Source organism: Pagrus major, chromosome 1 (genome assembly GCF_040436345.1).
Source record: "Pagrus major chromosome 1, Pma_NU_1.0".
Taxonomy (NCBI): domain Eukaryota; kingdom Metazoa; phylum Chordata; class Actinopteri; order Spariformes; family Sparidae; genus Pagrus; species Pagrus major.
In genome coordinates, this window is record NC_133215.1 from 12,392,238 (window position 1) to 12,405,518 (window position 13,281).

Here is a 13,281-nt window from a genome sequence, read left to right on the forward strand (position 1 = left end):
TGTGTTGATTCTGGACGTTTTTCAACTTTGGCTCTGGTAATTGTCTCTTTTTCGAGAGGTATAGAGAGCGTAATCCTTAGTTAATGAGACTTTCGGTCACAAACAACCTGACACTGAATGGTGAAAAGCTGCCACAGTCTCTGTCTTGATACATCTAGTGCTTTATATAATGTATCTAGACAAAAAAAAAAAAAATTAAGGAAATGTAGTTGAAATGTGTTTGTGTAGTTTTAAATTAGATTAAATTCTTATTACATATGACCGTTATGAAATTGTTTTTAGGCAAAAATGTATATAATCCTGCCACATCAAAGCAAAACACGGATAAGTAATGGTGAAACTTTGCTCTCCTTGAGACTCTTTTGGCAACACGGATGAGAAGTGAGTTATATGTATCAAATTCCCACCGTCCACGCTGTTCACATCCTCTCCGCTGACATTAGCAACCCTAAGGGCTCAGTTGCCAAGCAGGTCACAGTGTGCTTCAAATCACTCCCAGACGCCTCTTTCTCACAGACGCAGATGAAAAACAGAAGGGGCCCCCTCGACTTCCCAGAGAACCCAATATCAGTATGATGGTGAAGTAAGCCTCCTTGTTCCTGACAGCGGAGATGGAAATTGATTTATTGGTATAAGCAGCAGCATGAGGTTAACATGTTTAACCAATGACAACAAACATATGAATTCCATTATGAACTGCTTCAATGAATAGTGGTAAAATAATACTGTACAGACTCCGCCTGTTCCTATCTACACAAGTGTGCAAAACACTCCAACTAAAGAAGTGCAAGTCATTATACACACATTCAAACACACGTCAGGTTTGCATGTATTCACATATCAAATAGCATAAGGCAGTATAGGTGTTTGGTAGCTGAGTATCATTTCCACATAAGAAGAATAGTTTAAATAGTTTTGGAAAATGGCATTTTTCACTTTTTTGCTGAGAGTTAGATGAGAAAATCGATACGTCACTCATGTCTGTCCATTAATGTGAAGCTACAGCTAGCAGACGGTTAGCTTAGCTTAGCATAAAGCCAAATAACAGGGGGAAGCAGCTATCTTGGCTCCGCTGAAGGTAAAAAAAATCTGCCTGTTAACACCTCTAAAGCTCATCAGTTAATATGTTTTATCTCATTTTTGCTGGGTAGCAGCAGCTAGTTAGCTTAGCATAGGATAAAGAATGGAAAAGAGGGAAACAGCTTGGCTCTACCTGAAGGAAACAAAATCCACCTGCTAGTAACTCTTAAGCTATCGAATTACAACCCAGTCTCACAGCAGTATGTAAGACAGGCTAATTAATATGTTTATCATGTTTGGGGGTTTTGCTGGTTAGCTAGCCTACAACCAGCAGCTGGTTAGCTTGGCATAGCATACAAATTGACAAGAGGGGGAAGCAGCTAGTTTGGCTCTGTTGGAGGGTAACAACATTTTCTTGCTAGCAACTCAACAGTTCATTAATAAACACATTATATCTTGTTTGTGGTTTTTGTTGGTTAGCTGCTTAATATATATATTTTTTCCACAACCTGTTAGCTGCTAGCTGTAGCTTACCACTAAAAAAATACAAATTGCCACTTTACATTTTGTTTTTTTGTATGCTTTAAACCAAAAAAGTTAATTAGTCAGTTTTAGAAGTGCTGGCAGATTTTGTCACTTTCAGACAAAGCTAGGCTAGTTGTTTCTCCTGTTCCAGCCTTTATGCTAAGCTACGCTAACCATTGGTGGCTGTAACTAAATAGTCAGTACAGACATGAGTGTGGTATCAGTGTTCTCCTCTAACTCTTGGCAAGAAAACAGTAAAGCATATTTTCCAAAATATCAAACTATTCCTTTAATATTTGGGGCGCTTACTACCACCATTAACAACTCATTTGCCCTTGTCATTACACAGGTAATGTAGTCTGAGTAAAATAATATTGTCACTGCAATATAACACTTTATAAAAGTGGGCACTTTATATTTATATATACTGTATATATTCAATGGGTTATACAAGCATAAAAGTCACAATTACCTTTGGTTATAACTGATAAAATTCACAGTGTTCAGAAAAAAAGTTCATTCCTGTCCATTTTTGGATTATGGTGATATCACACCTGTCATAATGCATTACTTCATATTTATCATTTGCTTGACAAGTGCTATGAAAATACAGAGTTATCCACTCTTAAATCTATAACCCTGTACTTGATTTTGTGCCTGCGTATTTTGGCTTTTCTAACACCAGACGTTTGTTCATTAGTTGATTACTAACCAGAAGTTTGAAGCTCTGTGGATCATCATTAAGCAAAAATTGTCTTTCTGTTCAGAGACATTTTCTCTCTTTTCCTGATGAAGTACAGAAAGTTTTTGTTAGGCAGTCGAACAGGAGTCAAACATGAAGCAAATTCACTTCAGAGCATTCTTGTAATTATACCACAAGGTAGCTCAATGTAGTGTGAGTAAAATACACTGTAAAACCACTCGCGTGTTTAATGGAAAATTAATATTTGCTCGAGTCAGTAACACGCCTTCCTGTTTTCCACCGTCACCGAACTCCTGGGGACAGCGCACGCTCATCTGCCATCATTCCCTCTGACAGCATGCAGTCTGCTTTTTCCTTCCTGTAGCTTTGTGCATCCTTCCCAGTAGTGTTGCCCTTTACAGGAATAGCGCGCTCAGCTACTGATTGAGAGTAATTTATAGTCACCGTTCAGCTGCTTCCTGTTGAAGAGTCCTCCTCCTCCCTCTCATCCCGCTCTACCTCTTCTTCTCTCACGCTACAGCATCACTGTCCGTGGGTGTGGGAACGCAAGAAGTTTATGTTAGGAAGTTTCGCCCGCTGAGAGGATTGGGCAACTTCAGAGCATTGAACACCAAACCCATTGTTTGTTCCTCTTCCTCATCCATCTCCGCCAGGATCATATGTTGCTTCAGTGGTCTTAAGGATGTGCATTTATGGTCTGAAAAAGTGCTTTTTTGTGTATATATTATAGGATGAGCATTGGTTGTATTTTAAAAGCCGTTTGGTGAATGGAAGAGCTTGGAAATATTCCTCATGTGGGGGATCAGTCGCTGTCTTTCCTGATGCTTCGATCAGTGTGGAAGTTGTTGGGCTCGGGGCTTTTGCACTGGATACTGGTACCGTTCATGGGTCCGATGCTGCTCAGCTGGTTGTCAGAGTAACACCAGCAGCACAAACACGACTTGAAGAACATGTGGAGAGAAAAAAAAGGAGAAAAAATCAAAATGATGGAAAATATGTTTCATTATTTTATATCATTCTTAAATATCTAGCTTAGCATAAAGACTGGAATCAGGGGGAAACAGCTAGCCTAGCCTACCTACCAGCATTTCCAAAACTGACTAATTAACATGCTGTCTTGCTTGTTTAATCTGTACAAAAGCCAAAGTGCAAAATCAACAAGTCACCGATTTATGTGGCTTTGTGCCGAACTATTTCTTGTCCAAGAGCAGTGACTTCCAGGTTGATATCACACATTAATTAGCCTGATTTAAAGGAGCTGCTAGTCAGATTTCTCTATCTTTTGACAGGCGAGGTCGCAGCTGTAGATATGTGTAGCTATTCTCTCGTTTGCTCCCCCACCTCCCTCCCACAACTCTGTTAACGTGCAAACTTAAGGCATGGTTTATCTCCACCTCAGGTCCATTTGACAGAAGTTTGCAGTGTGTGACCTCAGCCCTGCAAAGTGAATACATAAATCACCAGGCTGCTTTTACATGTTGCTCATGGAATGTCATCACCGTCCCAGCCTGTGTGTCACAGACTTCAGACCCGAGTTCACTGTTTGTTTTACTGGCCAGACTAAATATGAAGTGTGTGTACGAGGGAGAGCGATAACGTGTGAGGCTTGAGTGTGTTACATGCATAAATATCCATCTGTTGTTGGGAGGTACTTTACCTTGAAGCAGTTTTTGAACTTCTTACTGACGAAGTAGAGGATAATGGGGTTTATGCAGGAGTTGATTGTTGCAAGGTTTATACCAAGATGATCCAGGACCAACAGGAATCTGATAAATAGAAAACAGAAGAAAGGCTGATTGTTATTATTTGTTTTTTTGTTATTATTCATCCTGTCGAATTTCTTACTTAAAAATGCCAGGAGCAAGATATCACCAGAATAACTGCTGACTTAAAGTACCATGAGCGAACTAGCTCAGTTAGCTGTGCAGCTAGCGGTCCTGACTCAAAGCACCAGGGGAGTGTTGGTGTCTACACCGCTAGCACAGAAGCATGCTGACTTCGATAAATATCTCTGCAACATAATACATCGAGGTCATCATATCAAAACATAAATGATAATGATTTTAGTTAATTCTCGAATGTTTTCAACTAAAATTCTTACATATTGCACCTTTAAGTAACTTACGTGTAAGAGGGTTTTTTTCTACCAGTAAACTTACTTGAGGAGCTCACAGCGCATGATATCTTTCGGGGAGTAAACGGTCCGCTTAAGGAGCCTGCTGAGGTGCAGTGGGAACCAGCAGAGGGCAAAGATGAGAACGAGGCAGAAGACGGCTTTGGCAACCTCCCTCCTCTGCAGAGACAAACGACAGATTTTGTTCAACCATTAGAGAGGCGATGACGAAGTTTGTGTCATGGAGAGATAGAGGTTAAAGCCATGTTATAAAGACTGTTGGTTGAGCCATTGTGGATTCATTTTAACTCCCTTAAAATGTTACCTGTTTGAGGTGCTCACTGAGGGCTATCCGGAGGCTGCCATTCCTGTGGCTGAGCATCTCGCAGGTCATCAGAGTGTAGAATATAGCTGTGCAGAGTAATGGTACACAAAAGTAGAAGCCAAACAGCCACCAGTCCTTTGCGTCCCGATAGAACTACAGGTAAACAAGCACACGTGAAGCAGTAAGTTACGAGGTGAAGTTTACCCAGTAACAGTGATGAAATGTAACTCAGTACTGTACTTTAGTACAATTGAGTGGTACTTGTACTTGTACTTGAGTGGTCACATTTTCTGCTTCTTTATGCTTCCGACATTGTAGAGGAAAATAATGTACTTTTTACCTGTCTACATTTATTTGATAAGTTTAGTTACTAGTTACTTTGCAGATTGCATGCTGACCCAGACCTAAACCGTCACCAGACTACCCCTTCACTCCAGTGCCATTGCAGTCCATGCAAGTGCTACATGTGGCCTCCATGTCGTGTCTGAAAACAAAGCCACTTCTGGCCCATCTGGCTCTCTGTGGTTTAAAAGTAATTGTAAGTATGCTCTTTAAAAATCCCCAAATTTCAAAAAGCAAGAACAAAAAATCTTTTGGTGTTGGTAAACACGTTTGGAGATCCACTCCAAACTTTGGCCTCATGTGCTCAGTACCCACATAACAACATTTGGTGGAAAAATCATTTGGAGAGGAAAATGTGCTATTAAAATAATGCTGTTCGGAGGCTATGTTTGCTCTGATATCTGAGAGAGATTACCTCAGTTTGGAGAGTATGGAATGGATGGATGCACATATGTGGCTCAGCCTGAGGCCCCAGATCAGGCCTCAGTAATTGCACTTGGCCTGCAATCAATTATGTGTTGTGAAAAAGGCCACAATCACTTGGTGAGAGTAAGTAGACCGGGTTTATTTCTTAAAGTGATACTCCACCCAAAATGGTTTTAGTATCAAATAATCATCTCCTGGATTGCAAAGTGAATCTGAAGGGAGTGGCACATATGAATCAGTATCCTTAGTTGGCTGTAATTCTAATCATCTTTTTAATTATTTATCGCCCAAACAGGAAATGAAATGTTGTAGGTCATTAATTTAACTGCTATATTGATGCTCTAAATATATATTCACATAAAACCAAAATAGCACATCAGTGTACCAGCTGAGTCATCAAAAACACCCATTAATGCCAAACAAACACGCTTTTAAGACAATGGAAATATTAAGATGAACTTCCACTTTCACTTTAAGACTTAAAGTGAAAGTGGAAGAAGAGGACTTCCACATAAGCTTAAGTAGTCTTCCTGCAGATGGGTTTCCTATCTCTCCAGTCCAGTAATGTTTTGTCTCTTTATTGCAGCCCTTCCACATGAGTACCTTGACACACTGTACTTTGCAGCACATCTCGGCCTCAAAACAAGAAAACATGTGGGCACAAAAGCGCCTAACAACAATTTTCTTATCTAAGAAGTGATTAAAGAAAAAAGGATGACGGCGTACCTTCATGAAGTCAGACTGAGGGTTAAGCATGCAGGTGCGAATGGATTGGTTCCCGTATTCGAAGGTGACCATGTCGAAGCCAATAGCTTCTGGTACTGCCAGGATGAATGACAGCACCCAAATAGTCGCAATCTCAATGACTGTCAGCAGAGGGATGCCCACTCCCTGAACTCTGCTCCAGGATGCCACGGCTCTGTATCTGTGACGGGCAGACACACAGGCATAAAGGATGGATTAGACATGATAAATTGATTCGATTTAAGTAACATGATCGGGGGATAGTGAGTTACTGCAGCAGATACAAATAACAAATATTGTAATTATTTATTGAATCCGGACTGCAGCGGTTCAGCTGCTTTCAGTTACAGCTCCATCATTAAATAGAAATCAGTAAAGTCATCATTTTCTTTGTCTCCTCTGACTGACAAAGCTAACAGAGTTTTCTTTATGCATGGCAACACACCAAGCACAACAAACCGCTCAGTCAGCAAAGAATATCAAAATGTTAAGAATTGATGAGGCGAGATGATCAATTGTTTATTTTAAATATCTAATATTTATATTTTTGTGGAGCCTCCAAACAGACCGGCCCATGTTGGCAGAAGGGGTCTGTCTGTTGGCTTGTGTTTCCCATGCACTGAATACTTGTTTGCTTGTTTGTTTCATTAATGGAAACCACTTGTCGAAATGTTTTAGTAAAATCCTGCATCAAGATTTTATGGCAAAAACAATATATTTTTCATGACACATTTGAATTTCTCTGTTGAACAACATGGCGGCATTTATATTTTACTAAGTGGTAATGCATCCACCTTTTTCTCTTCCTCCAACATTGAAAAGATACAAAAGAGTCTCATAAAACACATCCGCGCACACAAACACACACACACAAATATACGCTACACATTTCCTGGAAACAAACAGAGAGCATCTGCTCTTGAACACAACTGTACAGTACTGCAGCCTGTCTTTTTCCCATAATAGAGGTCATTAAATATGTCTGCCTGGTTGAACCTTGGAGCCTTTTCAGAACAGGAAGGCAAGCCTCTTATCTCTAAAGTTGTGTCTAGTGCAAAAAGTGAGATGATGATGACCATCATTTATTCATGGGGGAACGTCTGTTTAGGCACTATCAAAAAAGGAACTTGTCAGTAAACTTGCTATCAGGATAGAGTTTTTCACATTAACAGCATGTAGAGAGCTCACAGCGCACGTATGATGCACTTAATGTTGCACTTAATGTTGCATATAAAATAAATGGCTCCAAATAATCCCATTATAGAAGTAAAGAGCTGCTTATAAAAGAGCTCACACAAAGATCACAACAGTTACAAACACTGAGGCAACAAACAGACCTCCCAGCGAGAATCAGTATTGATCGGCTGAGCATTTTCCTGAAGGTGATCATCAGCCCAGCTAACCAAATCTTCATTAAACTGGAATCAAATTAAAATAATCATATATATTCAAAACCAAATCAAATTTGTGTGATTGTCTTTCCAGTGATTTGACTGCTTCCTCATATTTTGTGCAATTGTATCCACTTTTCTAACGATGAAAAAACATCTGGAACATTTTTCCTATTCTGTGTTTCAAAATGACTCCAAACATGTACTGGCTTTACAAGACCATGCAACTTTAGTGGGAAGCCTGTGGTTTTTCCTTTTTTAATGTGTTTCTATGAAATAAAGCTTTTGTGAGAATAAGAAACAGTTATAATGCTAGAGAAGTTTTTTGAGAATGACCTAATTTCCTAAAATCTCCTTTAAAGGGGCTCTGTAGAACTTCTGTATTGTGCTGGAAACCGGGCGTTTGTTTATGTTAGCAGACTCTAAACAGTGTTAGCTACTGCTGCACTCTGTTAGCCGAGCGGAGAGAGGCACTCGAGAATGTGCATCAGGACACATCTTTGGGCTGTCCTGATAAATCCGACCCTGGGTCCTTCACAAAGAAGTCCACAGTCACAGCCAATCTGCTCATGTATGGCCAATAAAAAAGTCATTAATAAATGTAAATTGCATTAAATTGTTACACAGAGCACCTTTAATATTCATGTTTTATCAAGTACCAAATCATAAACATATGCGCAAAACCAAAATTATAAGAATAGATTGTGCTTTCATTTAATTATGTGGTAACACTATATAATAACCCTCATTAATAACTGTTAAATGTAATCTTTAGTTAATAGTTATTTCACTGTTAACCAACAATAAAATTCTTTATAAAGCATTGATTAAGCAATTAAAAATGGTTTGTTAAGCATTTAATTGTTTGTTAAAGCAACATTATTTAGAAATTGGCATTTTGTGAGATTTGGCGCCCCCCACAGTTTCTTAGTGTAACACCACTGTCGTAAACACAAATCCCAGGTCTGTAACAATTTGTCAGACGTAATTTAGGTGCCAACTACAAACAAAACTCATGAAGTCATAACAATGTTATGTGTTGAAAACTTGTATGTTGAAGTAAACATGTATGTAACACTGTGATCCTACCCTCTCGCTGAAGTTACATAGAGCAGAAACAGGTGATATGGGGGCAGAGTGGCTGAGACAGAGTCACCATTTACCCTATTACAAGACACTGTATCATCAACATGATTTTGAAGCTGTTATTTTAAGGTAAAAAAGTTACATAATGTCGCTTTTACGGTGAAATGACTATTTACTAGTTTTAGTACACAAAGTATTGCAGAGCTCTTTGTGCTGACTTGCCAAAAGCTGACCTTCACATGTGCAGGCGCTTAATAAAACAGTGTGGAGTGTGACAGCACTGACCTGTCCACGCTGAGGGCACACAGGTTGAGCACAGTGATTCCCACAGAGGCTTTCTGCAGGAAGGGCACCAGTTTACACAGATAGAGGCCGACCTCATTGTGGTCAAAAGGCCAGCGTGACCTCAGGAGCTGGTGGAAAAAGAACATGCAATAGCTGTCACGTAAACACATCTGAAAGGAATCAAATCACATTTGTAAGAGTTATTGTTAAACATTCATTACATGCAACACCAACTTCATTTGTCAGTAAATCACTGTCTGGCAGCACAGAGTAAATTATTCTAATTGAGTAATTTGTCTCATGAGCCATTAGGGAGTTATTAATCTCACTTTTATTACTGAATTCGTTCTGACCATCGTTAAAAATCTATGTAAGGCAATTTTACTGCAGGCCGCGGCACATCAAAGCTCTCTCAGCGTCATCTTAACGTCAGAGTGAGTTTAGTCTGACACGGACCATGTGGGGCTCATCAGCTGATTAAACTTTGCAAAGCTTTCACATCTTCTGCAAACATACAGCCTGTCAAAACTTACAAACATTAAAAATCACTCATGTCGTCGCCAGTATCTCAGAGCCACTTCTCCAACCTTTTATTCTTTTGGGTAAATAAGTGAAGGTCATGTGATTTGAGACCTTTATTTCCATCAGAGTGGTGTTTGGCACTTTTCCTTCAGTATAATATACTCTAACCTGTGTTAAACAAGTTTCTCAAGGCTGAAGCTAAAGCAGGAGCTTCCTGGCCCTCTATTGTTTCCTTGTGCTTGTGCCTTGTTAAGTTTTTCCCAGGAGCACAGAAGAGCAGCAGAGAGGAAAGGAGCCCACGTCACTGTTCTTAGTGTATTAGGAGCTGATTATTTTTGGAACAGTGTCACAGCCCTGAGGAAGTGAACATGGGGTTTCAACGTGGTCTCAACATTATAGACGTGGCTCTTTCTTTGTTTGTGCAAAAACTGTCCCCCCCCCCCCACCTCCCGTAAGATCTCTGTTTCCTTTTTGCACATGTGCCGCTTGGACAACAAAGTCACTGTGCCCTAAAAAAAAAAGTCCCAAGTTAATTCTAACCAGGTGGCTTTGTAATTTTTTCACTTGTAAAATGGCATCCCGACCCGTAATGTGCTGGGAAGATCAGGTTGACTGATCACTCCTTGATAATTTATACAAAACATGACACTATTTATTACATGACAGGAGCTGTAACCATTATCTATCATCATTAAATGCTTCATATTATAAAGATGCAATCCGTAGTCCAAAAGTAAACAAATGTGTTGCGAGTCCCCAAAATTCAAAGCACAAATTGACATCAGCTCTCAGACTGATTAAAAGGCCTTCTGATAATCGTCAGAAAACTGCTGAATTTACGATTCTAATGTTTTCTGATACTGTTAAAGGTTTGTTGACATCAGAAATGCTCATAAACAGAAACAAAATAAGCCAAAACTCTTATTTACGAGCAACTGAGAAACATAAAAATTCAGATTTTTATTTAGACTACAGTATTCAAACTTTTAACCCTCACATTTATTTAGATAAAACATGATGAATGGGGCTCAAACGAAGAACTGAGTTCAAACGCCACAAGTGATTTATCACTTGAGCAGCACTGAGTACTTTTTTGGGAAAAAATAAAACTTCTAGATAAGGGTCAGTGACTAATGTCCCAGGTCACGACAAGGCTACTGACATGTGTGACTACAGCCTGATTCCCGTGTTTATTTAAGCCAGCCATATCCCTGCTCCTCTCATCACTAATCTGCCCACACGGGGAAGATAACGACGTCCAACTGATTACACTTTCCCGTCTATTGGCACACACCCACCCCTCTTTTCCCATCTGTAATGTTACACTTTATCTCTGCGTATCGCCTCCATTGTTGCTGCATTTCATCATATCAACACAGAGAGCTGTCACTCAGGAGCTTGGCTTTGAAAAAAGAAGGTTAAAACTTTAATTAAACATGCACCAACAGAGTGAGAAATGTACCTTGAAGACATTGAAGGGTATACCAATGATTATGTACATAAGGTCCCCCAGTGCCAGACTGGAAATCAGGGCGTTCGGCCCGTTCCTCATGCACTTGTGCTGGTATATAATCCTCAGCAGGGTGGTGTTGCCGACCAGACCAACCACAAACACCAATATGGAAATCACGGTGTTGATGTACCTAAAATAGTTCTTAATTTCAGTTTTAGTGTTTGCAGTGCACATTGGAAGTCGGTTTTGCATCTTCTCGACGGATACATTTGAAGATACCACAGCTTGAGCATCAACCCCTTGGACCCCCAGGTTGAGGCCAAGGTCCGCGCCGGGACTGTCGGTGCTGTAGAAATCCGGAGACTGGAGGGTGGAGTGGACGAGAGCGTCTGGGAAAGAGCGCTCTTCTGCCCTGTTTATCTGGCACATTCCTCTGGCTGCCATACAGGCCATTAGCACCAACATATGCGCAGCTGGGGTGCCCATTATGGAACACACTCTGCGCTTTGATTTCACTGATTGAAAGACTGTCCCAATGAATCACTGGTGGGGAAGGAAAACAAAAAACAAGAGGAAAATTGGTTATTTTTCAGACATTTAGGGGGGGAAAAAACCCCAGCAACTTCAATTTCACATTTTGCTTCCACTTAGAACCAAAAAAGGAATATTATATGTCAATTACAGGAAAGTTAAACAGCATTCCTGTCCTTTCAAACGCTGTGAGGAAGTTAAACAACTTCTTCAAGACTTCAAAAAGGTTTTGCCAAGGGGGCACAGATGGGAGATGCCAGGACTGGTTACAGTCAGAGTATGGATGAGGCATCAGCAGAGCGCATTGGGCATCTTGTTTGCTCTCAGTCGTTCCTGGAAGAAGGAGCTGTCGGTAATGTCTTTGTGTCAATAATGTTGCAGCTACACAGTGAGGCTTTACTTCTCCTTATGCTGTTCACATTGCGTGTGTTTGCGACGGGATGATCTCCTCAGTTTTTGCATTCTCCCTCTGTTTCTAATTTAGAAAGGCTTACACATGTGGTCACAAAACAAAGTGCTTTCTTTAACAAAGCAGAAGAACTCCAGGGCTGATTTACAGTCAGCATTTTTCAATGCTCACCTTAAAATAAAAATCAGAGGAAGTCAGAATCCGCTAAACAAAATTTCCCTCTGAATCCTTTGTTTTTTTTTTGTTTTCTTATTGATATCTATACCTTTACTGCCTCTTCACAAGAAAAAACATCAAACTTTCTGGACAAAATCAGAGTAATTCATTCCACAAAACTCAAAAGTTTCAAACTGTCAGATCGATAGTGAAGCCCTTTTCATCATGTCACCACACAGGCAACTCTTATAGCCCAGAGTTCTTCCTGTTCAAAGTCCCAGCTGTCACCAAGTACACAAAGAACTATTTAGCAGCCAGCCCTTCAAGTAGCATCACAGTTTAGCATCAGCATGACACTGCTGGGATCTGTGACAGCACGCAAACTGATCTATCCATAAATAATAAATACGTTTGGTTTTCACCTACCTCTTCTAAAATGTCTGCCTGGCCCCCTTGGAAACCGTCAGGCAAACTTTCGGCTGAAGCCCCCAGACATCTGTATCACATCACATGAGTAATTAACGCACTATCAAAGCCGCACCGTATCCCACTTGGTTTGAGCAATGCACCCGTCTGCTCTGAGGTGCCTTCGCATTATGGCTCAGAGTTTCCTGTGGAGAGTTTGTCTGAGTGTGTGTGTGTGTGTGTGTGTATGTATGTGTGGAGTTGTGTGTATCTCTGCATGTGTATGTGTGTGTGTCAGAGCACCAGTGAGACACTTTGACTGGGTGGGATAGTAAATCTCCACCTCCCTTTGGTAACAGACTGGGCCCCCCTTTGGAAACATCACCCCCCTCTCTCCTCTCTCTCAGAGGCACCGCCTGCTGACAGTCATCTCCGAGGCACAGCAGCACGCACACACACACACACACACACACACACACTGACACACACAGGGGCAGGGGCATCTGGGAGCCCAACGCCCCTCCAATCTGCCCCTTTCCTTAAATCCCTCCTTCTCTTTCAATCCCTGTCTGCCTCACATTATATCTTGTATACATTACATGCAACTGTTTCCTCACACGAGAGGCAGCATAGATTAGATGGAAGGCACGAGGAAGTCAGTGTCCACGTTGTGATGCTGTGCTTCCTTCATTTGAGAGGGGGGACTGAGAGGGGAAGTGGGAGCGAAACCATCAGGCAGCCTTTACTTTTACAGACTAACCACTATGTGGGTGGTCGGACCACATCACACTTTCTTGCTCTAGATAAACGTGAACTTTAGATGCAGCTTTCTAATAAAGCCTTAT

The 13,281-nt window shown here is 40.7% G+C and overlaps 1 protein-coding gene across 1 annotated transcript; it reads right to left on the reverse strand.

Moving 5' to 3' along the window:
* Nucleotides 1–608: 608 nt before the first annotated feature.
* Nucleotides 609–12,667, reverse strand: ednraa (endothelin receptor type Aa). Its single transcript, XM_073465290.1, has 8 exons — nucleotides 12,458–12,667; nucleotides 10,945–11,478; nucleotides 8,961–9,088; nucleotides 6,181–6,379; nucleotides 4,687–4,839; nucleotides 4,408–4,541; nucleotides 3,906–4,014; nucleotides 609–3,188 (listed from the first exon to the last, which is right to left on the reverse strand). Exons 2-8 carry the CDS (start codon nucleotides 11,419–11,421, stop codon nucleotides 3,051–3,053), a joined length of 1,338 nt encoding a protein of 445 aa, XP_073321391.1. The 5' UTR covers nucleotides 11,422–11,478; nucleotides 12,458–12,667; the 3' UTR covers nucleotides 609–3,050.
* Nucleotides 12,668–13,281: the final 614 nt, after the last annotated feature.

Coding starts and splice junctions, on each gene's coding strand:
- ednraa (XM_073465290.1), bottom strand. CDS start 11,421: ATGGGCACCCCAGCTGCGCATATGTTGGTGCTAATGGCCTGTATGGCA. Junction 6,380..8,960: donor TGTGCCCTCAGCGTGGACAG/GTCAGTGCTGTC, acceptor TGCCCGTCACAG/ATACAGAGCCGTGGCATCCT. Junction 4,542..4,686: donor TCAGTGAGCACCTCAAACAG/GTAACATTTTAA, acceptor TTGTCTCTGCAG/AGGAGGGAGGTTGCCAAAGC.